This window comes from Trachemys scripta, chromosome 5 (assembly GCF_013100865.1).
Source record: "Trachemys scripta elegans isolate TJP31775 chromosome 5, CAS_Tse_1.0, whole genome shotgun sequence".
Lineage (NCBI taxonomy): Eukaryota > Metazoa > Chordata > Testudines > Emydidae > Trachemys > Trachemys scripta.
This window is the reverse complement of record NC_048302.1, coordinates 105065072-105089391: the sequence shown is the minus strand read 5'-3', so window position 1 is coordinate 105089391 and position 24320 is coordinate 105065072. Positions and strand designations below refer to the sequence as shown.

The 24320-nt window shown below is 42.4% G+C and overlaps 1 protein-coding gene across 1 annotated transcript in view; it reads right to left on the bottom strand.

The window, feature by feature from the left end:
* The window catches only part of SEL1L3 (SEL1L family member 3), a 61213-nt gene extending 36893 nt beyond the window's left edge, over positions 1-24320 (bottom strand). The window contains exons 1-12 of the mRNA XM_034772531.1: positions 23753-24320; positions 22086-22212; positions 19141-19262; positions 17845-17960; positions 15301-15356; positions 13887-14019; positions 7233-7365; positions 6331-6477; positions 5514-5725; positions 3639-3818; positions 1067-1186; positions 284-424 (exon numbers count right to left, since the gene is read on the bottom strand). Coding sequence (XP_034628422.1) covers positions 284-424; positions 1067-1186; positions 3639-3818; positions 5514-5725; positions 6331-6477; positions 7233-7365; positions 13887-14019; positions 15301-15356; positions 17845-17960; positions 19141-19262; positions 22086-22212; positions 23753-24023 — 1758 coding nt within the window. The 5' untranslated portion in view covers positions 24024-24320. The remainder of the gene's footprint in view (positions 1-283; positions 425-1066; positions 1187-3638; positions 3819-5513; positions 5726-6330; positions 6478-7232; positions 7366-13886; positions 14020-15300; positions 15357-17844; positions 17961-19140; positions 19263-22085; positions 22213-23752) is intronic.

Here is a 24320-nt window from a genome sequence, read left to right as displayed (position 1 = left end):
TAAAGCAAATTTAAAATTTATATAATATGGATATTATAATTTGTATTTTTTAATCTTAACATGTTAAAATGGGGGCCGGGGGGTTGGGTGGGAAAGCTGTGGACTGAGATTCGCTGTCATGGGTCTTTTTTGCTGTGTAGACATGCCCTAAGAGTATTACCACAATCACGCAGTATGTCACTGCAGAAAATGCACAAATTTCTCTAAATTCTGAAGTACCTACACCCAAAAGGAAACTACTCTACAAGTCTGAAATGAACTGACAATTGGAAGCATGTCTTACCTTGAATAAAATGATGGCATAATCATATATTAATATTGGATCTTCAGTTTCTAGTGCACCCTTTGAGTACCACTCTATTGCTGCTTCCGGATTTTTTGCCACCCCTTGCTGGCCCCAGAAGAGCATCTGTGCCAATCGTTGCTAAAAACAAAACACCACAACTATCATCATATTAAATCTTAAATTTAAACTGTAATTGGAGTTACAGGGATGGATTATTGTTACAGATTTACACTGGTGATAAATGTGTCAAGAAAGCAGTTAAGTGTGTTAAGCATTCTGAAAACAGGTTGCCTTATGTAATTTTCAGATTGGGCTTCCTATCAGTAATGTTTACAGATAATGGACTGAGTTCAGATCTGGCATATGTAGATGCAACTACCATGAGAGTCTCTGGATTGAATTCAGTGGTGAATAAATAGTGATATAAGTGCACTGGAAAATGTGTGCAGATGGCACAGTAGAGCAACTTGCATGGAGCTGGCATTCTGTAGTTGTACAAAACAAGTGTCAAATTCAATTCCCTTGGTGTGTAAGACAGTTATAGCAAGTAAAGCAATGAACATGTAAGAAGAAATCCCCTAATGTGTCCTTCTCTTAGCCTTATGGCATCTTTTTAGTTGTTTTCACACTCAGGTTGAAGCACTGGAAAAGTTTAAAGATCAGAGAAGAAATAAGTTTGAGGGAGCAACATGACAGCACTACCAGCAATTTTATAGTTTGATCCAACCTGTATGTACGAGCAAAATGATGAAACGATGTGCTATGATATATAGACTATACCTGTGCGGCTGCATTTCCTCTTGTTGCTTCATATTTTAACCACATAAAGACATCCCCATTTTCTTTAGTTTGGGCTTTTAATAATTCATCATCCCTTAGCCTTATAGTTTCTACAAATGCCTGAAAAGAGGGTGAACAGAGAAAACATTAAACAGCACATTAATAAACCTGCCCACCTAAATGAAAACATTAGATGTTTCCTGATATTTTGAACAATTCCTTCTCTATTCTGGGCTTTCAAAGTTCTGATATTTTCTTCACTGGTCAATTTTATTAATCCTGAAACCATTTCCTTTCATTCACTCAGGCCCTCCTATTCTCTTACAAGCCTGTCTGACAGAATGGAACAAACAGAGACCCCGTCTACTCTAGATTTATTTTTCTAAAGCTCCCCATCATTGGTACTATTCAGTGCAGCTCCACTAGTGGTAGCAAAAGTAGCACTAGTATGGATAAAATGCCAGCGGCAGCTGGCACCTTAACCACCATGTTGTCTACACCAACGGTTCTCAACCAGGGTGGGACCCCCTGGGGGGGGGCTGCGAGCAGATTTCAGGGGGTCTGCCAAAATAAACCAGATAGCAGGGCCAGTGTTAGACTCACTGGGGCCCAGGGCAGAAAGTTGAAGCCCAAGCTCCGCTTCCTGGGACTGAAACCAAAGCCTGAGCAACTTAACTTTGCAAAGCTTCTGGTGGTGCGGGGCCCGGAGCAATTGCCCTGCTTGCTACCCCCTAATGCCGGCCCCGGCTTTTAATCTACTGCATATGCAGAAGAACAGTTATTGTGGCACAGGTGGGCCGTGGAATTTTTATAGTATGTTGGGGGGAGGGAGCGGGCTCAGAAAGAAAAAGGTTGAGAACCCCTGGTTTAGATCTGCAGTGAGCAGACTGAGATGACATGGTGGTGAAAGCACTGGCAGCTGGTCTCCATTAAAGCTCCCACCTTTGGTAGTACTGGGGGTGGTAAAGATGGGATAGTTTGGAAGTAAAAGATAGTGTAGACAGCCGCAGACACACCAGGCATCAACTATTATTCACTGCCACGCCAATATGAGACCGTGGGGTGGGGAAGGGTGTGGATAAGAGGAGGAGAATTATCAAAGCAGAAGAGAAAGGAAAAGGAATGCTGAGGGAGAAAGCAAGAATGTGACTGGAGAAAGTGCTTGGCACGTTTTTTTTTAAGAGAAAGCATATCTATGAAAACGGGTCTTATTTAAGATCTGGAACTTGCAACTTCCACACTCCATCATGTAATGGAACAGCTGGGAGAAACTTACACCAAGCAGAGCTTTCTATAGCCTGGAAATGGTGAAAATCCAGAGACCCCGTGAAGTCCAACAAAGTGAGATATTGCTATTGCCAATATAATTAATGTAGGAGGCACTGAGATACGACCGCGATAGGTGACAGCACAAAACCGTAAAGCATAGTCTACACTAAAAGGTTTACTGGTGTAGCTATATGGACAAAACTCTCCTAGTATAGACCCAGTTTATACTGGCAAATAAGTGCTTTTACGGATATAGCTTATACCAGTTTCCTGAGCAAAATAAGCTATACCGCCAAAAGCATTCCTTTGCCAATATAACTGCACCTATCCTATATTTTTTGCCAGTATAGTTATGTTGCAATAAATAAATAAATAAATACATAAAATCACACCTTAACTGACATTAGTATGCTTGCATAAGTTTCTAATGTGGACTTGGCCTATGATAAGTAATTAAAAATCAATGTGCAGTCTGTATGTTTTGATTTTGCAATGTTCAAAATCCCTCTGTTATCCTTCCTTTTGTTATCAAGCTCAATCCTAAACAGACAATATTATCCAAGTGTTTTTTCAGGCCAAGATCCTAGCACTCATTTAGGATTGTTAAATATTTTTTCAATGAAAACTATATTGTTTCCTATTCACAAGCCAGTTCTGAAATAATTTTACTTGGGTTTTCATACAGATATTAAACACAACTAAACATTTTACATTTGATTATGGAAAAGACATAGATACGGAGAGTACAGGTGGCCTTTTTCCTGAATTTAATAAAGTCTGGGTATTAAAGAACAAAAAGAAGAACAGATACTTAACAGTCCTTAATATAGATTAATATGATCTAGTGAACTAAGCATGAGACTAGGAACCAGGTACACCAGACTTCTTTCCCAGCTCTGACACTGACTTCGTAGGGTCATAGTCAAAACACTTACACTCTCTGTGACTTGGGGTAATGGGGTAATAATATTTACTGTTTCATGAGGTGTTGTGATTATTAGGTAAGGTAATGTTTGTAAAGTACTTTGAAGATACAAAGCTCTGTATATATAAGTATTAATGCATTATAAACTGCTATCATGGCAAATAAATTCAAATACACCTATCAGAGGGGTAGCCGTGTTAGTCTGAATCTGTAAAAAGCAACAGAGGGTCCTGTGGCACCTTTGAGACTAACAGAAGTACTAGGAGCTTCTGAAGAAGTGAGGTTCTTACCCACGAAAGCTTATGCTCCCAGTATTTCTGTTAGTCTCAAAGGTGCCACAGGACCCTCTGTTGCTAAATACACCTATAACTCTTTTACCTGATCTCCTTTTGTAGAATGTTGATCAAGAGATGTCTTTAGTGCAATATCGTTGTAATAAGCATATGATAACTCCAAGTCTAGTGGATAATTGTTAATGCCTTGGTAATGTTTATACCCAAGATTCATCACAGCAAGTCTCTCACTCCTCTGAGCACCAACCAAACTGTATAGCAGCCCCTGGGAAAAATCAACAAACATAAACAATTAATTGAACAGCTAACAAGTTTACCTACTATTAACCATTTTGGTGCTGTCTCACAGACTTTACAGAATGAGCAACGTGCATCTGTAGTGTTAGCGGATACACCAACTATATCAAGTGAAACACCTGAACAACAAAGCAGTTGGGATTTCTTTTATAAAGAAAGGTATTACAGAAACCCTATGACACTTCTATTGAACACAGACCATGAGTATTACTGCCCATCATCTTGCTACCACTAGATAACCTTGCTGTTTAGTGCAGATGCTACTCCTGGGACAACCAAAAGGCATCAGCTCATAATTGGGGCACTAAGGGTGGGATTTTTGCAGGCTCTCAAAACTCTGCGCTCATTGAAGTCAATGGGAGTTTTACCATTGACTTCAGTAGAAGGAGATTTAGGCCATAATGGGGCACTTTTGAAGAATCTCACCGTAAGGGTCTGCCTGCACTAATGACCTGTGGCTGACCGAGGTTATCAGCAATAGGTTCCCCAGGCTGCACTTCAGCTGGTATTGAAAACAGCACTGCTAGTGCAAATCGGACACAACCATTCTCAGCACTCCACTAGCCTCAAGGGTGCTTTCTATAATGGTGCTGAAACCAGTTTTGTCCCATCTGCATTAGCTATTTAAACTAGTTTCAACAATATTTGAAGGGGATCCAGGAAGAAACTTATTGTTAGCACTGGGCATATTTGTAATTTAGACAAGACCTAAGTCTCAGTTTCTCTTCCCTGAACAGGATGTGGTAAACTTTGCCTCAGATTAATAGAGCACCTTTTAACTCCCCCTCCTAATATACTGACTAGTTCTACAGTGACATTAGGCAGCCCCATCATTCTTTGAGAATTTTATATTATTGTACCATTTCATAGCTAAATAGCTATTAGTAAGTTCATTATAAAACAGCCTCCAGTTTCACACATATCTCTTTCTCCTTCTCAGATCCTCCTCCTCTTTTATTTGACACTGTGAAATTACAAGGATAGTTCTGACATTATAATTAATTTGAAAATTTTTGGAGTTCAGATGCTTTTCTGAAACTTTTGTGGAGTTTCCCGTCTCAGCCCAGTCTCAGTATCATGTCTTGCATAACAGACCACAGGATTTCTTCCCTTCTAGTCCTATATAACCTCGTTCCTTCAGGAGACCCCCCACTATGCCCTACCTAGTGCCAAGATTTCTTGAAAGGGAATCCCTATGACTTGCTTTCCCCATCAACTCAAGGATATTTTCTTCCCATCTGGAGTTAAATGTGGATGATAAGTGGACCCCCACCCTATCTCTTCAATGGCCTGCCAGGACTGTCCCTCTATCCCAGTTCACTTTGCCACCCTCTTTTAGGAGTGACTAATCAAAGCATTTCCCCATTTTGTAGCAGTGGGACAGAGAAGCTCCTCCATTAGGCTCCACTGCTTTTAGTCCCATAGTGTATCAGGGAATTCAGACATATCTGTGGCCAGCTGCCCAGTAAAGGGGTAAGGTAGAGGGAGCCTATTGGCCATGCCATGAAAAGGAGACCAAATTTGAGATGGGGAAAGCTACCAAAATTTCTTTCCTGTATTTTTTCTTCAAATGGCCAAGTTTCACTCTGGCAACTTACTGTATAAATTGCTTTTGAAGGTAACTAATTTAATCTGAGATGATCAGACACATTGAATACATTACCTGCAAAGGGTCTATGGGCACAGCTAGTCCCGTTTCAAAAATAACTGCAAGGAAAAAGGAAGCTTTGTGGTATCCACAGCAGCTGGAATCCATCAGAAAAGGGATTGAGGAGCTCATGTAGTGTAGACCATCAGCCCTGGAAAGATTTTTTGCAACCTTCTCAAATATCCTCCGGCCAACTTCTAAAACTGTATTGTTTTGGTCTTCTGACACTAAAAATATACCACAGTGTAGATGCACAATTGTTATATGTGAAAACAGTTTAAATCACAATGTTGATGGTGCAACTGTGTGATTTATTCTTATTGGAACAAATTTTGCTATCCTTACTCATGCTCAAAAATATTTTTCTCCTCAGGAGTACCACTGAAATCAAAGAAATTTCTAGAAGAGTAAGATACTACACAACATGAATAAGGATAAATCACAGCCTGGCCCAGTTGGAATAAGTCAGACAATTTCACAGTTTAAATAAATAGGACTTGTTGAAGAGTAAGGTATTAGTCAACAAATGAATAATGGAGGCTGAAGCTGGCCCATAGTAATTACCACTCCATAAACGAGCATTTAAACAAACTGCCCACATTTTGGCTTAGGACATTAAAACCCTGCATGTTTCTCTTTTTCCAGCTTTTACATTGTATCCATTCCTCATTTACAATGTGATATAGGCAAATTACAAGTTAACCTTGACACTCCATCCTTAAGTTAAGTGATGTGAAAAAAACTTCTGCAACATAAGGTAAGGTCAAAGTGTGCCATCTTCTAAGGGACACTGTATAGTAATTTCAGAAAGACAAAATAAAGGCATTATTACCATCAGATGGACTGAAATCCATCTCTCGCAGCAGACTGAACAAGCTGTGGTATTTCTTCCTTAGCTCTTTGCCCCAGATAAAGGTATCACACTTGGTCTTGGCCCCATATTTGTAGTTCAGCTCTGAATAATAGTTTTCACGGATACCTGAACAAAGTGAGACATCAAGGAAATGATCTGACTTGTGAAATGGGCTGGTCTTTGGAGGAAGCTTATATTGAAAAGATGTCCCTACAGTGGATCAGAAAGTGGTATGTAGGATGGGAAGAGGAAAGAGACAGGAAACAGTGAAAAACTGATAATGTCAGTACAGCTCACTTTTAAAAAATATATACGATTTATTATAACTTCTTCCATATCTTGCAGGACATACAATAATGTTGTGCATACTAGAGGTCCAATATGTGTACTTGAGTGCTATAATAATTGTTATTAAAGATATAGCTAGACTTGTGTTACTTCACCATTATGAAACAGAATAGATGCTTTGATATGAATTTTGCCTCTCAGCTGCTTCACATTGATGTCATACTCAGGACAAATTTGTATAACCAGCCACAAGAAACTTACATAGATATAGAACAGAAGAGAGGAATTTGAGAAGCATATCATATTAGCCTGGAATCATTTTATTGTTCTTTTTATTTGTCTTTCTTCTTATGGGAAAAATATCAATAACTATATTGGAAGGAAGCCTTTCCAGTACTGAGCAACACAGTTTTACCTTCCAGCAAGCATGCTGAAAAAGACAAATTAATTTTCTTCTTATTAAGCATATGGTGAAATTTATATTTTTTTTATTAAAATCCTCTTCTAATCACACTCTGTCTCTGATAAAAGCAAAGCAGGAGAAATCAAGAACAAGGCAGACTAATATTCAGATTCTGAAGTTCAGTACTTACAATCTTTTTGCACTGTTTGGCCTTGCTTTACAAGGTGTCCATACCCAGATACTATTTCTTGGATGTCTGCACATCTCTCATAGTAGAGTTCAATCTGTTCCATAATTTCTTTGTTATAAAGACGATTAGAAATCTAGACAAAGGCAAATGACCATTATACAGCAATGCTGGTAACTACAATAGCTGTGGCTATTTGCATTTTTCTAAAAGGAGATATCTTAGAGTCTGAGTTTAAGGTCAGAAAGCACCACCAGATCCATCTGATCTGACATCCTGTATATCACAGGCCACCACCAGCACCAGCCCACTAATCCCAGAAACTAAAATTAGACCAAAGTAGTACAGCCCACAGATTTTACAGACTTGATGACAAAATAAACCCTGGTTACTAACTTTTCCGTAACTGTTATTCTTCAAGATGTGTTGCAGATGTCCATTCCAATGTAGGTGTGTGCTTGCTCCAAGCTCAGCCGCTGGAAAGTTTTCCCTCAGGGGTATCCATTGGGTCGGCTCTGGTGCCCCCTGGAGTCGCACCTCATAGCACTCATATAAAGGGTCCCCTGCTGACCCGCAGCCCCCCTCAGTTCCTTCTTGCTGGCCGACTGACAGAGAGGTAGGAGGAAGGGTCTTGGAATGGACATGTGCAACGCATCTCAAAGAACAACAGTTACAGAAAGGTTAGTAACCATTTTTTCTTTGAGTGCTTGCACATGTCCATTCCAATGCAGGTAACTCCCAAGTAGCTGTGCAGGCGGAGGGTTCGGAGTTTATTGACATGCTGATTGCAACACCACTTGGCTTAATCCAGCATCATCTCTGGCCTGTTGGTTGATGGAGTAGTGAGACGCAAAAGTGTGAACTGATGACGATGTTGCCACTCTACAAATGTCCTTGTAGGATAGGAACTTGTGCTACGAATGCTGCCGAAGAGGCTTGGGTCCTTGTGGAATGTGCTGTCAGGGCAAGTTGGGCAGGGACCTTTGCCAGGTCATAGCATGTGTAGATGCAGGAAATGATGCATGATGAAATTATCTGGGCTGCGACAGGAAGACCTTTCCTCCTCTCTGCAACAGCTATGAACAGTTGAGTAGTTTTCTGAAATGGCTTAGTCCTTTCTATGTGAAAGGCCAGTGCGCATCTGACATCTAGCGAGTGGAACCTCTGCTCTTCCCTGTCGGAAGGCAGTTTTGGATAAAAGACTGGCAGAAAGAGATCCCATGGATACTATGGAACTCTGAAACCTCTTTTGGAAGGAAAGCTGGATGAGGACGCAATTGGACCTTGTCCTTGAAGAATACAGTGTATGGTGGTTCTCAAGTGAGGGCCCGGATTTCTGAGACTCTTCTGGCAGAAGTAATCGCCACTAGGAAGGTCACCTTCCAGGACAGGTAGAGCAGAAGGCATGTTGCCAGTGGCTCAAATGGGGGTCCTGTCAATTTGAGGTCCCAGGGAGGGATTGGTTGACATACCTGGGGGTATAATCTAACAAGGCCCTTAGGAAACCGATTACAGATGCTGTTTGAAAACATGGAATGGGCATTGGTGAAAAGCTAAGATTGTGGCCAGATGGACCCTAATAGATGAAACGGTTAGATCTTGTTGCTTCAGGTGTAGTAAGTAGTCCAGAATGAATGGTATTGCTGATTGCATAGGCAAGACCCGATTGAGAACCTCTTCCACTTTGCCAGGTAAGTAGCTCTGGTGGACAGCTTTCCCTGCTCCCTAGTAGACCTCGTGGACCTGCCCTGAGCATGCTAGCTCTGTGGGGTTCAGCCATGGAGCTTCCAGGCTGTCAGATGAAGGGACTCGAGGTTCGGGTGATGCAGGCGGCTGTGGTCCTGGGAGATCAGGTCTGGATACAGAGGTAGAAGGATTGGTGTCTCCATCAAGAGTTCTAGGACTGTGGCGAACCAGTGCTGGCAGTGCCAGGCAGGGGCTATCAGGATGACTTGTGCTCTGTCCCTTCTGATCCTCAGCAAGACCTTGTGAATGGGAGGAAACGCGTAGAAGAGATGCCCCATCCAAGGAAGCAGGAAGGCATCTGCAAGAGATCTGAGGCTGTGACCCAGGAGGGAGCAGAATTAGAGACACTTCCTGTTGTGCCTTGTTGCAAACAGATCTATCTGGAGAGTTCCCCGTCTCTGGAAAATGGTGTTCACAACATCTAAATGAATGGACCATTCGTGATGGTTTGAAGAAGGATCTGCTGAGGTGATCTGTTAGCTCGTTCGGCAATCCCAGCAGATAGGAGGCCTTGTGGTGGATCAAGTGGGCTATGCAAAACTCCCACAAGTGAAGTGCTTCCTGGCACAAGTGAGAGAAGCATGCTCCTCCCTGCCTGTTGATATAAAACATCGCCGTTGTGTTGTCTGTGAGAACTGACACCTTCTTGCCTGCCACATGGGGCTGGAATACCTGGCAAACATGCAAACTGCCCTGAGCATCCTGATATTGATGTGCAGCAAGAGCTCTTCCGGAGACCAGAGGCCCTGAGCTCGGAGGGAACTCAAGCGAACACCCCAGCCCATTGCTATAGCATCTGTAATGAAAGACACTTATGGTTGGGGTCTTAAGAATGGGACTCCCACGTGCACTGCCAATGGGTCTAGCCACCAATTGAGGGAGGCGATCACCGACGAGGGAACTGTGATAACTGTGGCCAAATGGTGTTGGTTTGGCAAGTATATGGATGCCAGTCACACCTGGAGAGGTCTGAGTTGAAGTCTCGTATGCTGCACTACATAGGTGCATGAGGCCATGTGGCCTAGGAGCTTCAAGTAATTCCTTGCTGTCGTGATGGGTGATCTCTGAGGCTCTCTATAAGCATCACTATTGCTGGGAACCATGCTTCTGGGAGGAAGGGTCCAGCTTGGACAGAGTCGAGGATTGCCCCAATAAACTCTGTCCTTTGAACTGGGGAGAGGGTAGACTTCTGCGTGTTTATCAGCAGACCTGAATCCTGGAATACTGACAGGATTAACTTTATATTGGACTCCACCTGGCTCTTGGTGTTGACTCTGACCAGCCAGTTGTTGAGGTAAGGGTAGACCTGAATCCCTTGCCTCCTTAGGAAGGCTGTGACTGCCATGCACTTTGTGAACATCTGAAGGGCAGCTGACAGGCCAAACGAGACAGCCGCAAATTGGTAGTGCATGTGGTTCTCGAAGAACCTGAGGAACCTTCTGTGTTCCTGAAAAATCGAGATACAGAAGTAAGTGTCCTTCAAATTGAGGGTGGCATACCAGTTTCCTGGATCCAGGAAGGGAATGATGGAAGCCAAGGAGACCATGTGGAACTTTTGCTTCTTCTTGTATCCATTGAGCTTTTGCAGGTCCAGAATGGTCTGAAACCGTCGTTAGCTTTTGGGATTAGGACGTATCGAGAGTACAACCCTCGGCCCCTTAACTCTGGTGGAACCTCTTCCATGGTTCCCACACTTAGGAGCAACTGCACCTCTTGGGCTAGAAGATGCTCTTGAGACAGGTGCCTGAAGAGGCACGGGGTGGTGGAGGAGAAGAAGTGAATTGAACGGTATATCCTACTGCTATCATGCTTAGCACCTAGTGGTTTGTTGTAATACGGGCCCACGCCTGATAGAAATGGAATACACAGTCCACAAATACTGGGGAGGTTGGATCCAAGTTCTGTCCTGGTATGTTGTCTCCGAATGTACCATCAAAAGGCCTGCTTGGACCCACTAGAGTGTCTGGGAGGGAGCAGGCATGGACACGGACGAGGACTGGGGAGGATGTCGTCTCCTAAAGCCCCTGCTCCTCTCCCTGTGAGAGTCCTGCAGGGCAGGTGGTGGGAAGAATTGAGAGGCTGGTTGAGGCTTATTTATGTTTCCTCGTGGGTGCGAGTGTATAAAGACCTAGGGATTTCAGGGTGTCCTTGGAGTCTTTTAGGCTGTGCATCTTGGAGTCCATCTTCTTTGAAAAGAGCGATATGCCCTCAAAAGGAAGGTCTTGCAGAGTCTGTTGGACCTCATGTGGTAGGCCTGAGGATTGAAGGCATGAGCTGCTGCACATCGCCACCACTGAGGCCATAGATTGGGCTGCAGAGTCAGCTGTATCCAAGGCTGCTTGAAGGGATGCCTCTGCCACTGATTTGTCTTCATCTACTAGAGCTGCAAACTCTTGTCGGGATTCCTGGGGTAACAACTCTTTAAATTTCAGCACAGAGTCCCAGGAATTAAAATCATATCTGCTCAGGAGTGGTTGCTGGTTCGCGATCCTGTCCTGAAGTCCACCTGTCAAATAGACTTTCTGCCGAAAAACTCTAATTTTTTGGCATCTTTGGCCTTGGGTGATGGTCCTTTTAGCCCCTGTTGCTCCCACTCATTGGCTGCTGACACAACCAAATAGCTTGGATGTGAATGTGTATATGAATTCATAACCCTTAGCTGGGAAAAAGTACTTCTTTTCAGTCTTCTTTGCCATTGGCTGAATGGATGCTGGGGTCTGCCACACTGCTTTGATGGGGTTCGTAATGGCCTCATTAAGAGGCAGTATCACTCTTGATGGGCCCATTAACATTAGAATATCTGCCAAAGCATGGGAGAACTCCCTGATCTCCTCTACCTGGATCCCCGGGTTTTGGGCCTCTCTCTTAAGGCACTCCTAATGAGCCCTACAGTCATCCTGAGAGGGTGCTATATCTGCTCCCACCACTGCCTCATCGGAAGAGGAGGAAGAAGCCTGAAAAGGTAGGGGGCACTGTTCTTCACCTTCGGCACTGGATAGGTCTCCAAGTGCTGCTCTTGGTATTCGGCGTTGGCCTTGGTACTGGAGCCTGGATCCTGCTCTGAGTGGCGTGGTGGTAGTGCTCTGGACTCAGATGCCACACAGTATGACCTTCTGGACTGGGGCCCCTGCATTGGTGGGAAAGCCCAGGGGTTCCAGAATGGCCATTATGCTGGCATCTGCCACTGCTCCCGTGGCCATGCCATGGGTGGGATGCCCTGGCCCGGGTCCATAGGAGGATAGTGCCAACTGGAGTGATGGTGCCGGCTTCGGTGAGAGATTCTGCCTCCAAGTCCAACTCCAAAGACTCCTTTCCTGGAGACCAGGGAGGTACGGTGCTGATCGGTGCCAGTGACTAGTGCTAAGAGGGAGGAAATTGGTGTTGGGCCATCATGGTTTCCCTTTGAAAGGCACCTGAGACCTAGGTGCCACAGAGGTCCTCCCATTTGGTGCCGCTGCTGTCAGCTCCTGCGTAACCGGAGACGCTGGTACCAGCAGTGAGGGTAAGTCTCTTGCTGTGGCGAATACCTCTGGTATTGATTGTACTGCCAAGGCACTGGAACTCTGGTGGCTTTCCTGCATTGGTGAGTCCATAACGGTACCCGCTCTGGGGCTGGAGTCAATGGCACCACACAGCTGACGCGGGTCACACTCTACTCTCCCTGCCCTGCTGACCTCAGGGTTGGGGATCAGTCTTCTTCTGATAGAGGTCTGATAGAAGAATGGCAAGATTCTCTTGCAGGAGCACTTTTCTTCTGTACTGGGGATGGTGGATGGTGGTGAGGCTCTTGAGATGCGGAAGGAGCATCTCTCCTTGGTACTGGTGATGAAGAACAGCAGCCGGGGAGCTCCTTACTGAGGCTGAAGTGCTCGGTGCCAAGTCCAAGTGACCCAGCTCCAAGGGATGTTTTAGCGCTGCCTCCATTTCAGTCTGGTGTCTCTACCCTTTTTGGTGTGGGGCCTGAAGTCTTTACAGATCTTACAACGTTGCCGCATGTGAGCTTCCCCCAGGCACTTAAGGCAGGTGGAATGGGGATCACTCATAGGCATAGGCTTGTGGCATAGGGCTTAAAGCTCAGAGACCAAGTTCCGATAACCTAACTATCTAATAACAGAAACAGATTGCAAGGACAAGGTAGTTCCAGCAACCGTCATAGGTGGTAAGAAGGAACTGAGGGGGCTGCGGGTTGGCAGGACCCTTTATATGGGGTATTATGAACGCATGACCCTAGGGGCACCAGAGCCAACCCGACGGATACCACTGAGGAAAAATTTTCTGCCAGCTGTTCACGGAGTGAGTATACCCCTACATTGGAATGGACATGTGCAAAAATAAAGGATTATTTTCAACAAAACTGTATCATGTTTGGATGCATTTGTTTTGAGTCAGATGACATGATGCAGACCATGCCAAGCAGTCAGTGTAGACCAGGACACAACGGGATGAGTTCTTGACCCCACTGAAACCAATGGGACATTTTCCATTAAGTTTAAGGGAGCCAGAATTTCATCCATTGTGTTCAATATCATGTCAGGTATAACTAAATAGCACTCAGCATTTTTTAATATCGAGACTCTTATTTAGGCCCTTATATATGGGATAAGGAGCCTACCTTTAGTACCCCTTCATGAAAATCTATTAGCAGGTGTACACATTTTGTAGGCATCTAAAGTAACTAGATCTTAACAGAATCCATGATCGCATACTGATGTAACCCTCAAATTCAATAATGGTTGATGACAAGATTATCATTTGTTGTGGCTTTAGTAAATACACAGGGTCTGATCTTGTGATCAGTCTGCACTCAGAACTCTCAGTGACATCAGTGGAACTACCAAGGTGAAATGATGGAAGAACTGGGCCCCAGTAGTTAGACACATCCATACTGTGTGTCACTCTGTATGCATTTACCTGTTTTGTTTCCAGAACATTAAGACGGTAGTATTTCACAGGTCCAAAGAACCCTTCAATGCTAGGTGCGTACCCACTGCCTCCAAGAACAAAGTATCCAGCCATGTCGTCATAATAGAAATCTTCCCTAAAACTAGAAAACAAGACACGTAAATGCTCTGAGTATTTGGACGTATAATGAAGCAAACAAGAACCCTGTGTTTCATACTTTGGTAGACACTACCTTAAATTCATCCCAAACATCTATTTCTGTTCCCTATCCTTTTACTCTTACTCTCTGGAAGTGAAGGCAGTTAAATTGAATTAAAGCCACTTTAGTTCTGAATGAGCTTGTCTATACAGGAGTTTAATGTGGTTTAACTAATCCACTTTTAAATCACACTTGTAATTAATTCAGATTAATTTTCATGAGTGTCCCTGTGTAGAAAAACCCATAAAAAAGATTTAACAAACATTTTGTTCCACAAACATTTTAGAACTGCTGATTTTTTAGTCTGTTGACATGATTTGCACATTTGAGGTGTCTTTCTTCCTTGTTTTTTGTGTCTATAAAACCCAGACAAAGATCTTAATTTTTTAATATATATTTACTATGAGTCCATTGTCACAGTGAATATCTACAAATGCATTTTACACAGTTCACATTTTGTAAACAAGAATGGAGAGGAAAAATAGTAAACACCAAAGCTTACAATATAATGTATTCCTTTATTAAAGGAATCCTAAAACTCTTTGCACAAGAGAGGCAGTTGTACGCTAGAGGTAAAACGAATAATTTAACATGAGATTTTAAGAAGAAAAATGGTCCAATAGCTTGGAGTCAGGGATGGAGAAAGAGCACTAACTCAGTGGGACAGTACAAATACAGGAGCCACCCCCAACCGTGGACACTAGAGGCATGTTCTTCATGCCAATGAAGTTGATGGAAATTTTGTCATCAACTTAAGAGGAGCAAATCTGGACCCTCTGGGTGAAATCCTGGCTTCTTGAAGTCAATGTCAGTTTTGCCATTGATTTCGGTGTGGCCAAGATTTCACGTTAAGAGCCTGATTCAAAGCCCACTGAAGTAAATTTTACTCTACTAGTTTCAGTGGTCTTTGATCAGACCCTATGAACTAAACTGCAATACCTTTACTTATGTTGAGTAGTAACTTACTTCTCAAATAGTCCCATTGACTTCAGAATGATTACTCACGATGTATTCAACATGTGTACAGGTAACGTAATCTAGCTCTATGATTGTTGTAGTGACACGAGTGGGTAAAGAATAGGGTCAGAAAGGCAGGATAGAAAGATTTGGAAAATCAATTTTGGAATTTCAGTTACATCCCTCTTCCCTGCCCTCCCCTCCCCACCCCTGCCCCACAACCAAACACTGACCACATTATTATGCAAAGGGAAATGTTTCACTTACTTAAAAGATTGATGCCGGTGCCTTTTCAGATTCTTCCCAACAATGGTTATTTCTATCTAAAAGAATGAAAAATATTAAATGTCAGTTGTGATAGACTAAAAATTGCAAGCTAACTGCCATAATATTACTTGATACACATTAGCTCTTAGTTTTGAAAATTGTCGTTTGCATCCTGCTGTATCTTTCGGTATGTTAAGAGGGGCACTGTCAAATAGCTTAATGGGATTTTCGAAAATACGTAGTTGCTTTGGAAAATCCCACTAGATGGCTATCTGCATCTTTAGGTGCCTAAATACTTTAAAAAATTGGCCTCTAATCTCTTGCTGACTCAGTTCCCCATCTATAAAATGGGGATAATAATCCCTACCTAATTCGTTAATGTTTTGTGATACTACAGTGATGTGAGCCCTAGAAAAGCTAAGGAATAAATAGCTACTCAACAGGGATTGCATGTGTGGTGGGAGGGGAGGAGTGAGAGGAGGAGAGCAGTGTATAGAGTTTCTATTACTCTAAGATGATTTCTACACATACAAAAAAGCCATATTGTATTTCCTTGTGGTAAAATCTTGGGAAACATCACAAATTTTACTGTTTGGTGTTTCCTCCTGATATTACCTCAGTAGGAAGGTATGTGGAGCATGGCCTGTACACTCTGTAGCGAAAGGGGGCTCCTGCCAGACACAGAAACTGAGAGCTGTCCATCCATGCTGCTCTCCAATCTCCATTTCCCTAAGGGCCCTAAGGCTCCCTTAGGAATCTGGCCTGACTTCACAGGTATTGGGCAAGGTGCCACAAGGAACCCTGTCTTGGAGGGGACTGTGCCGTGTAGAGCAGCTGCTCCCAACCTTGTAGTGGGCCTGTCGAGAGACTTCTGCATGGCTAGACCATGTCACGCTGCTTCCATCCATCTTAGGTACTTACCGGCCCCCCGATACTGTAATATCTGAGTGCTTCACATAATATGTATTTACTCTCCCAACACCCCTGTGAGACAGGTGCTTTATTACAGATGAGCAACTGAAGCACAGCAAGACTAAGCAACTTGACTCTGGCTGAGCAGGGAATAGAGCCTGAATCTTCTATATCCCAGGTTACCACTCTAAGCATTTGACCGTCCTCCCGTCTGGCTTTGTTCCTCCTGCCTCAGGAGGAGCTCTAATGAACCTTTTTATGCTCCCTTCATATCAACCAACAGAGAAAAGCATGAGATTTTACTTCAAGTCTATGTGAACCAACTCTGCCCTAAGACTGCAGAATAATGTCTTGATTTAGCCATCCAAGTGACCAATAGGCAACCCCTTCAACAGGAAATGACTTATTCGCCTTATGTTAATATTGACAATAACATTCACTTCTGCACCTGCACTGGGCTTCAAGCCAGGTCCACACCTGCTTCCAGAAGTGGAGGCCTGAATTACACAGTGCAGTTTAAACAAGTTAAAAAAGCCACCTAAAATTATTCAGAAACAAATGTTTTTTTAATTTCCTATTTAAAAAAGTAGGTTGGAGACAGAACACATGTTAAAATGAGGTAGTCATTTAAAAATAAATGTACATTGCTATCTGATTTTTTTGCAAAAAAAATCAGGCTACTTTGTGGAACCCTGACCTTTTCCTCCATTTATATATTTATATTATAGATGCCTGGAGTTAAGGTTGCACAAATGTTTTAATTTTAAAGTGTCATTTTCCGCTTTGTCCATTTTTTACCTTTGGATCTAAACTGGGCATTGTGGCTCTTTTAATCCATGAATTAGTTGTTGTTTTTTAAACTTTGAGTGAAATCAATTCAGCCATTTTCAAGAATGAAGAGAATGAGAGGAAAAAAAGATTTGCACACTTAAACAAAAGATGCAAACATTTTTAAAGAGCTCTAGTGCATTCGTGGTTCATGGTAGAGATTAGAAATAGGGCAGGGAGAATGACCCAGATGTGCCTTTTAGTGGTCTGGTGAAAACTGGTTGTGATTTGTTAAAATTATAGGGGTTTAAAATATGTGTTTTGTCTATGGGCAGTGGATTTTGTAATGTGATCTCTTAACAACATTCTACTGGTTCTCTGTATGAAAGCAAAGCTTAGGAAATTGCATAGGAGGTGGAATATTTTTTCTTTAGGACTGAAAGAAGTTGGGAGATGTGCTTCTGGGAAGGGTAGTTTTTAGATTACTGAGAGATGCAGGAGCTAGAGGAGGAGGAGGAAGTATACTTAATAGATGGGGAAAACTGAGCCACAGAAAATCAGTCCTTCATTGCACTGGAAAACATTCTCTTTTCTAGCAGCAGCAGAGCTATGCTAGAGCTAGCAATTACTAATGTGTGTGGATTTGTGATAGACATTGGCCTCTAAGTCAAAAGACCTAGTTTCAAATCTCAGGTCTCTCATTCTTTTGCTGTGTGAACATGTGCCAATCATATAACCTCTCTTTTCCCAGTCTGTAAAAGGGAATAGTGGTGGCATAACCAAATATAAATAGCTCTCTGCAAACTCCAAACACTGTTACCCTCATCTTCAACTACAAGATGGCAGCTGCGACACCACACATACCTGTCCTCCATTAAAAGAGAGATCTAGTCGAAACCACTGTTTCAAAGGAAGGCTGAAGCTAGTTTTCACTGCGAGGTCTTCTCCTTTGACAAGGCGCATCTGTATATGAACATAACCTGACAAACACAGCAACAAATGAAAACAAAGAAAGAAGTAAAACCCACAAAAATATGAAAGCTAGGAACTGGCTTCCTAAATGTTGTTCACAATAACCCTGTCCTGTGAAGCAATACAATGATAATTTGACTGTACTACTTAGAATCACAGAAGTTAGATTCACAGAGTCAGAGACTTTAAGATCAGAATGGAGTACTATGATCATCTAGTCTGATGCCACCCGAGAAAGTCTGATGCCCTGCATAACACAGGCCATAGAATTTCACCAAGTAAGCCTTGCATCAAGCCTGCTCTAGTTGAGCTATAGCATATTTTTAAACAAAAAATCCAGTCTTGACTACAAAAGAAGTCAAAAGAATCCACCAGATCCTTAAGTAAATCGTCCTAATGGTTAATTACCCTCACTGTTAAAAAAATTTGCATTTTATTTCCAGTCTGAACTTGTCTAGCTTCAGCTTTGAGCCACTGGATCTTGTGATGCCTTTTTTCCAGTAAAAGAGTCCTCAACTTTCAGAAATCTTCTTCCATTGTAGGTACTTGTAGACAATGATCAAGTCACCCCACAACCTTCTTTTGGATAAGATAAATAGACTGAGCTTCTTACATCTCTCACTGTAAGGCAGAACATGAATCATTCTAGTACCTCTTTTCTGAGCCCTTTCCAATTTTTCAACATTCTTTTTGAAGTGTGGACACCAGAACGGGACACACATTTTAGTTCCAGTCTCATTAATTCCATATACAGAAGTAATACCATTTTCTTCCTCCTACTCCATATTCTCTTGTTTACCCATGCAAAGACTATGTTTGCTCTCTTAGTCACAGCATGATGCCAGCAGCTGTGGGAAAGACCTATAATATTTAGTTCATCCTCCTGGGAGTGTGGGATTGTTCTTGAAAACAAAATCAGAAAAGAAAACTGACACTTTCTGTGAGAGCCCAGGCTGGATGCAAAGATTCCTATGGAAATACTGTGGCCAAATTTAATTCTTTTTAATCTTACTCTAATAATATACTGGATATTTTTTGTTTCCAAACACACAGGGCCAAAATGGAGCATTCTGCAAGGCATGAGTTCAGTAAAATAGGTATGACAAAAATGTTTGTAAATGTTATTCTTTGTTACAGAGCAGGGATGATAACATTATTTCTCCTCTGAAGGCCTTATACTATTATTACCTTCTTCATTTAGAAATACAGCAGGGGTACTATACATTTCTCCTGGGTCAATAAAGTAGAATATTCCACACAGATTCTTTTCGCAGTGATGGAGTAAATAAAGCCAAACTGAAATAGTGAACCTGCATGAGTAAAAAGAAACAAACAACCCACTCTGAGGATATAGACCATATCAATTTTTAAAGTCTACATATTTTTAAAGGCACGTTTTCCACTTTAATTTAGCAAAGCTCATTTACTCTTGTGATCTTCAAAACAGAACACAGAGCTGTTACAACTGCTTGGGACAAAACAAGCCGTTTAGGAGTCTTGCTGCTGAGATCTCCTCTTGGATATGTAGGTTTGCATTGATGTAGCACTGAGAAGTCAGATACAGTGCTTGATTTTCCAAGCTATACAGTGATTAGAGAGGAGGAGCAACTCTTTAGGGCAAGATTGTGGCCAGCCCTTCTGCTGGTGCACCAAGGGAAGGACACAATAGCCTGTCTTCTACTTTTGCACCCCTATGTACAGACCAATTATGGTGTGGCTAGGGAGCATAGTCCCTTAGACCTCCCGTGGGTACCCGCTGTCTGAAAGGAGGGGTGGGTTGAGTCAGATGTCAAGGGAGAGCAAATCTTCACAACCTGGGGCCCAAAGGAAAGATGTATTCACCTGCCAAGCTAAGATTTGATAGTAGGGTGGATCTCTACAAATGGGGAGGGGTGAGCACACATTCCTATCAAACAATGCTGTGCATTGTGCTGTAGCTGCAAGCAGTGGAAATGCTCTGGGGGAAGTCCAGCTCAGAATTATTACAGGAATCCAACCTCTGGGTGACATGGACATGTGCAGCTATTGCAAGGTTGTCACAGGATTAGTAACAGTGCAGCCTGTACAAACCACATAACAGTGAAACTGTCTGTACAGGGCCAAATATGGTTCTCAATCATGTTGGTATAAACTGAAGAAACTCCACTGATTTCAGTGAAGTTACACAGTGGATATGCTAGGGCACTAAAAGCTGAATTTGGCTGATAGGCTGCAATTTTGAAAAGCAACTCTGCATTGGCCTAACTCTGCTCTCACTGGAGTCAATGGGAGTTTGACGATTTAATTCAATGCTGTGTGCTTTTGAAAACCCCACCTACATTAAAACTACATTTAATAGTATCTTCTGATAAAGTATCTTCTTTTAATGATCTTTAAAAAGTGCTATCCCCAGTTCCATATTTTTATGGGTTTAGAAAAATGCACATTTTAAATGTGTTTATTGTAAATACGTTAAGCTTGATCAACTCACTCCAATTTCCATTAGAAATTATATTTAATATACAATATCTTATGTTTTACTCAGACCTAAAATAGTGTGTGTTAACCTAATGACTAGTAACTATATGTTCTCTTCCTGGAAAAATGCATGGGAGGGGAGTAGTTACATAGTAAGATCGGTGCATTCTGATAGTTGGGAATGTCACATCATTCTGAGGAGTATATGTGAGAGGCAGAATAGCTTATAAATTATGTGTACACTAATCCATAGGGAGAGACTGTGCTCTTTGTACATATCCTTCATGCCTATACACCTCTCTGTGCATCCTTCATCCCTGGCAACACAGCTAACTCAACTGCTGCATTCCTATTGATTCTCTGATTGCAAATGTGTGCATGTGGCCCTTCTGATGGCTGTCACAAGGCACACAGTGTAGGACAATGCTGACTGAGTCAGCACCCTCTGTCACTGTAAATCTCACTCTAAAATATAATCCTCTGGCAGGGAAAAATGCTGTGGCCAGTAGATACTCCAGGATTCCTACTTCCCCTTGGTGCACAGTGCCTAGAGGCAGCTGCCCCATGCGATGGATGAATTTCTCCAGCCCTCTATCACTATCTTATGCTCATCTGCTTCTCTGAAGGGGAACATATGTCCTTACAGAGATTTCTGCACTCAAAGAAATCCCCGATTAAGACTGAAAGCTTCAGATTGTTGAATCTGGTCTGTTTGCTCCCTTCTGCTCTAAGGTGTGGAGAGGAGCAAAAATTCACATGTAAATGGGACTGTGGAGAAAAAGCTGTGAGATAGCATGCTTCCTCTCCCACTCACTGGGTAGCTATCAGCAGCTGGTTTGCCACCACAGTTTACAAGTGGTGTTCCATGTAAAAGAGGGGACATGGCCTGGTGGCAGGGAAAGGGAAATTGTGAGGCGCAGGGGAGTTAATAGTGCATATTCCCATCCACAGATTCTCAGAGGGGAAAGTTGAATGCATCTGCAGTGGATGAGCCACTTATAGCATGGCACATGAGCCAGCCATGCTACCAGTTCTAAAGGGGCTAGAAAGTGCATCAAAATAGAGCTTCTACGCATGGATGATTTAAGAGGCCTGTGTCTAGGGCCACTAATTCCCGCAGATCCTCAGGATCAGCAAGTTTGGCAGCCACACCTCCTTCCTTTGTACTTGAGGGTGATATACAAATCTAGTGATCATTTTCCATTTCCATAACCATGTTGCACTGAGGGGAGGACAGGGAGCAACAGGAGCCCAGGGGAAGGGTAGGGATCCTCCTCTTTCCCCCTCAGATCCCTATGTGGTACCAAAGAGCAATGGAAGCCTGGGAAAGCTGCAGGAGGGGAGTTCTTCATGAAGTACGACTTCTCTGTATATCCTGGGAAGGAGTTTAGAAGCTGGGAGCCTTACTTCAGTACTGCTGGAATGTTTAGAGGGAGTGGAGGATGGAAGAGGAGTGAGCCCAAGTTTATTTGGTGTTGCAAAGCTCAGTCCTGTCCTCTCTCCTCTGCTGAAAAAAAACCTTATAAACACCAGCAGGGTAGCTGCCCTATCACTTGCTTGAATTAGTGGAGAGTGTGCCTTTAACTTGTGATTTTCTGTACAGGAGTGGCTCTGAGGACAGATTTTAGCCATTAGGAATTAAATATACTCATCTTCCATGATTTGCATTTGCTTACTTTGGGTAATCGATCTGATGCTGCCTGATTGTCTCGAGCTCTCTGTTGTGAAATCTCTTGAACTTCTTCACAATTCCTGTCTTCTCTCCACTTGATGCATATGGAAAACTGAGGATCTCAACAGCATCTGCCAAATGTAATCATTCTTAGTCTGCCAAGAAATGCCAATTCACATTGACACCCCACGTTCATACACTGTTAAATGTTTAAATGAAATATCTTGTAACATAGATCAAATGTTATGATCTAATCAGCCCACAAATACACAACAAATCCCTAATGTTAGATCAACTGTCCTTTAAGCAATACACTGCAGCCCAGGGAGACGTTACTTATAGGAGGGAAAGAAGCATGGGGTCCATTCCTCATGGCTATTTTGAGGCTAGGATCAGTGGTAATGAGGTCACAAAATGTGACAAAAATTCCAGTTGTTAGACACAGATCTGCCCAATAGGATCCTGAGGAACTTCTGATGCATCCAAAGAAGTGGGCTGTAGCCCACAAAAGCTTATGCTCAAATAAATTTGTTAGTCTCTAAGGTGCCACAAGTACTCCTGTTCTTTTTGCGGATACAGACTAACACGGCTGCTACTCTGAATTCTGACAGATTGTAGGTTTCCCTAGACATACTGAGACCGGTGGGTTAACTAGATTTCTACAGAGATATCCTGCATCCCGCAAGCTATGATTGTGGAACAATCATGGCTAAACCCAATCGTGAGATGTCGTCATGTTGCATCCCAGTATGATGGCATACTTATGCAATGCCACACTGGATCATAACATAAGACAGCTGTACCAAGGAGCACACTAAAAAAGAAGCAACTCTCGGGTCCCATGCCCTTTGAATACATTATAGTAAATGCTCAGTTATAGTGGAGACAAAATTTTGGGTCACTATAATGGCCTCATAACAGTTATAGACTATAATGTAAGTAAGACCATTCTAAACTACATAGAGACAAATTCTACCCTTAGGTACATGAGTGCACTTCCATTGATTTCACTGGCAGAAGTACCCATGTAATGGAGGGCAGAACTGGGCCATAAAGGCCTAAGATGGCAAAACCTGTTCAGTTTCAGTGATGATAGACTTTTTCCGAGACAATGGATCACATTCTGTATTTACTTCTGTACCCACACACTGTCTTCAATAGGGGTGGATGGGTGTAAATGAAAGCACAATCTGACTCACCATATGTTTTAACTCATTTCTGTTCCTTTCTAGGAAATGTAGAGGGATGCTTCAGATTTTGTTTATAAATAAAGTGTAGCATAGCAAAGCTATAGTTGCAGATGAGAGGGACATTGCATTCTAAACCCTATTTTCAGTTGTTTCTGTATCATAAAATGTTTCCTTCTGGGCTGAAATTTCACATTCGCACTCTTAGTCCAAAGGCTAGTCTTCCATGTGGGGGGGAGGGGGAAGGGAGATCCATTTTAGGGCCTGATCCTATCATTCTTGTAGCCAATGAAGTAGGGTGCATTGATTTAAATCAAAGCTATGTAATCACTGATTTTAATCATTTTGATACCAAAAGTAAATCCCTCTGGCAAAATATTTTTGCTAATAACTATAAATATACACTTTTATAGAAACTTATAGAATGTGCCATTTTGGTCCCATCTTAGTTCTCTAAAAAAGGGAAACGTGTAATTGTACCTACCAGTCTCATGCGGGCACTGAGGTATCCTGTTTGCCTGGAGCCTCCACATATGCTCAGAGCTCCACTTAAAACACACTTTGTGATCTTTGTATGGACGCTCACAAGGTGGAACTGTTTCCAACAAAGTATAATTCTTGGCAACTGCCTGTAGGTAGCTTTCATCCCGCTTGGCATCATAGCTCCCAACAGGTTTGTGATTGATCCATGCATATAGTATCACAGTAGGCACTATTATAGAGCGTCTGATGAAATAATCATCTCTGTAAACCATGATGTTTGGAAATTTCAAATGCACTGTTTGAGTTCTACTTATATGAAGATGCTTCTCATTCTTCCACCTCTTCTTATACACTAACACACCAGTTCTGAACTCCGATGAAGCTACTGCTTCCAAAGTGACAGTGCAAGGCTTAGAACATAAATACTGAACTGATACCTCAGAATCGTTAAGAACTCTTTTTTCTAAAATGTTTAAATGAATAAAATCTTCAGAAGCTATGCTTTGGTCAGACTGTGGGAGAACAGGTGTCGTCAGGAGTGTCTCCCTTCCAAACGATGGCACAAAACT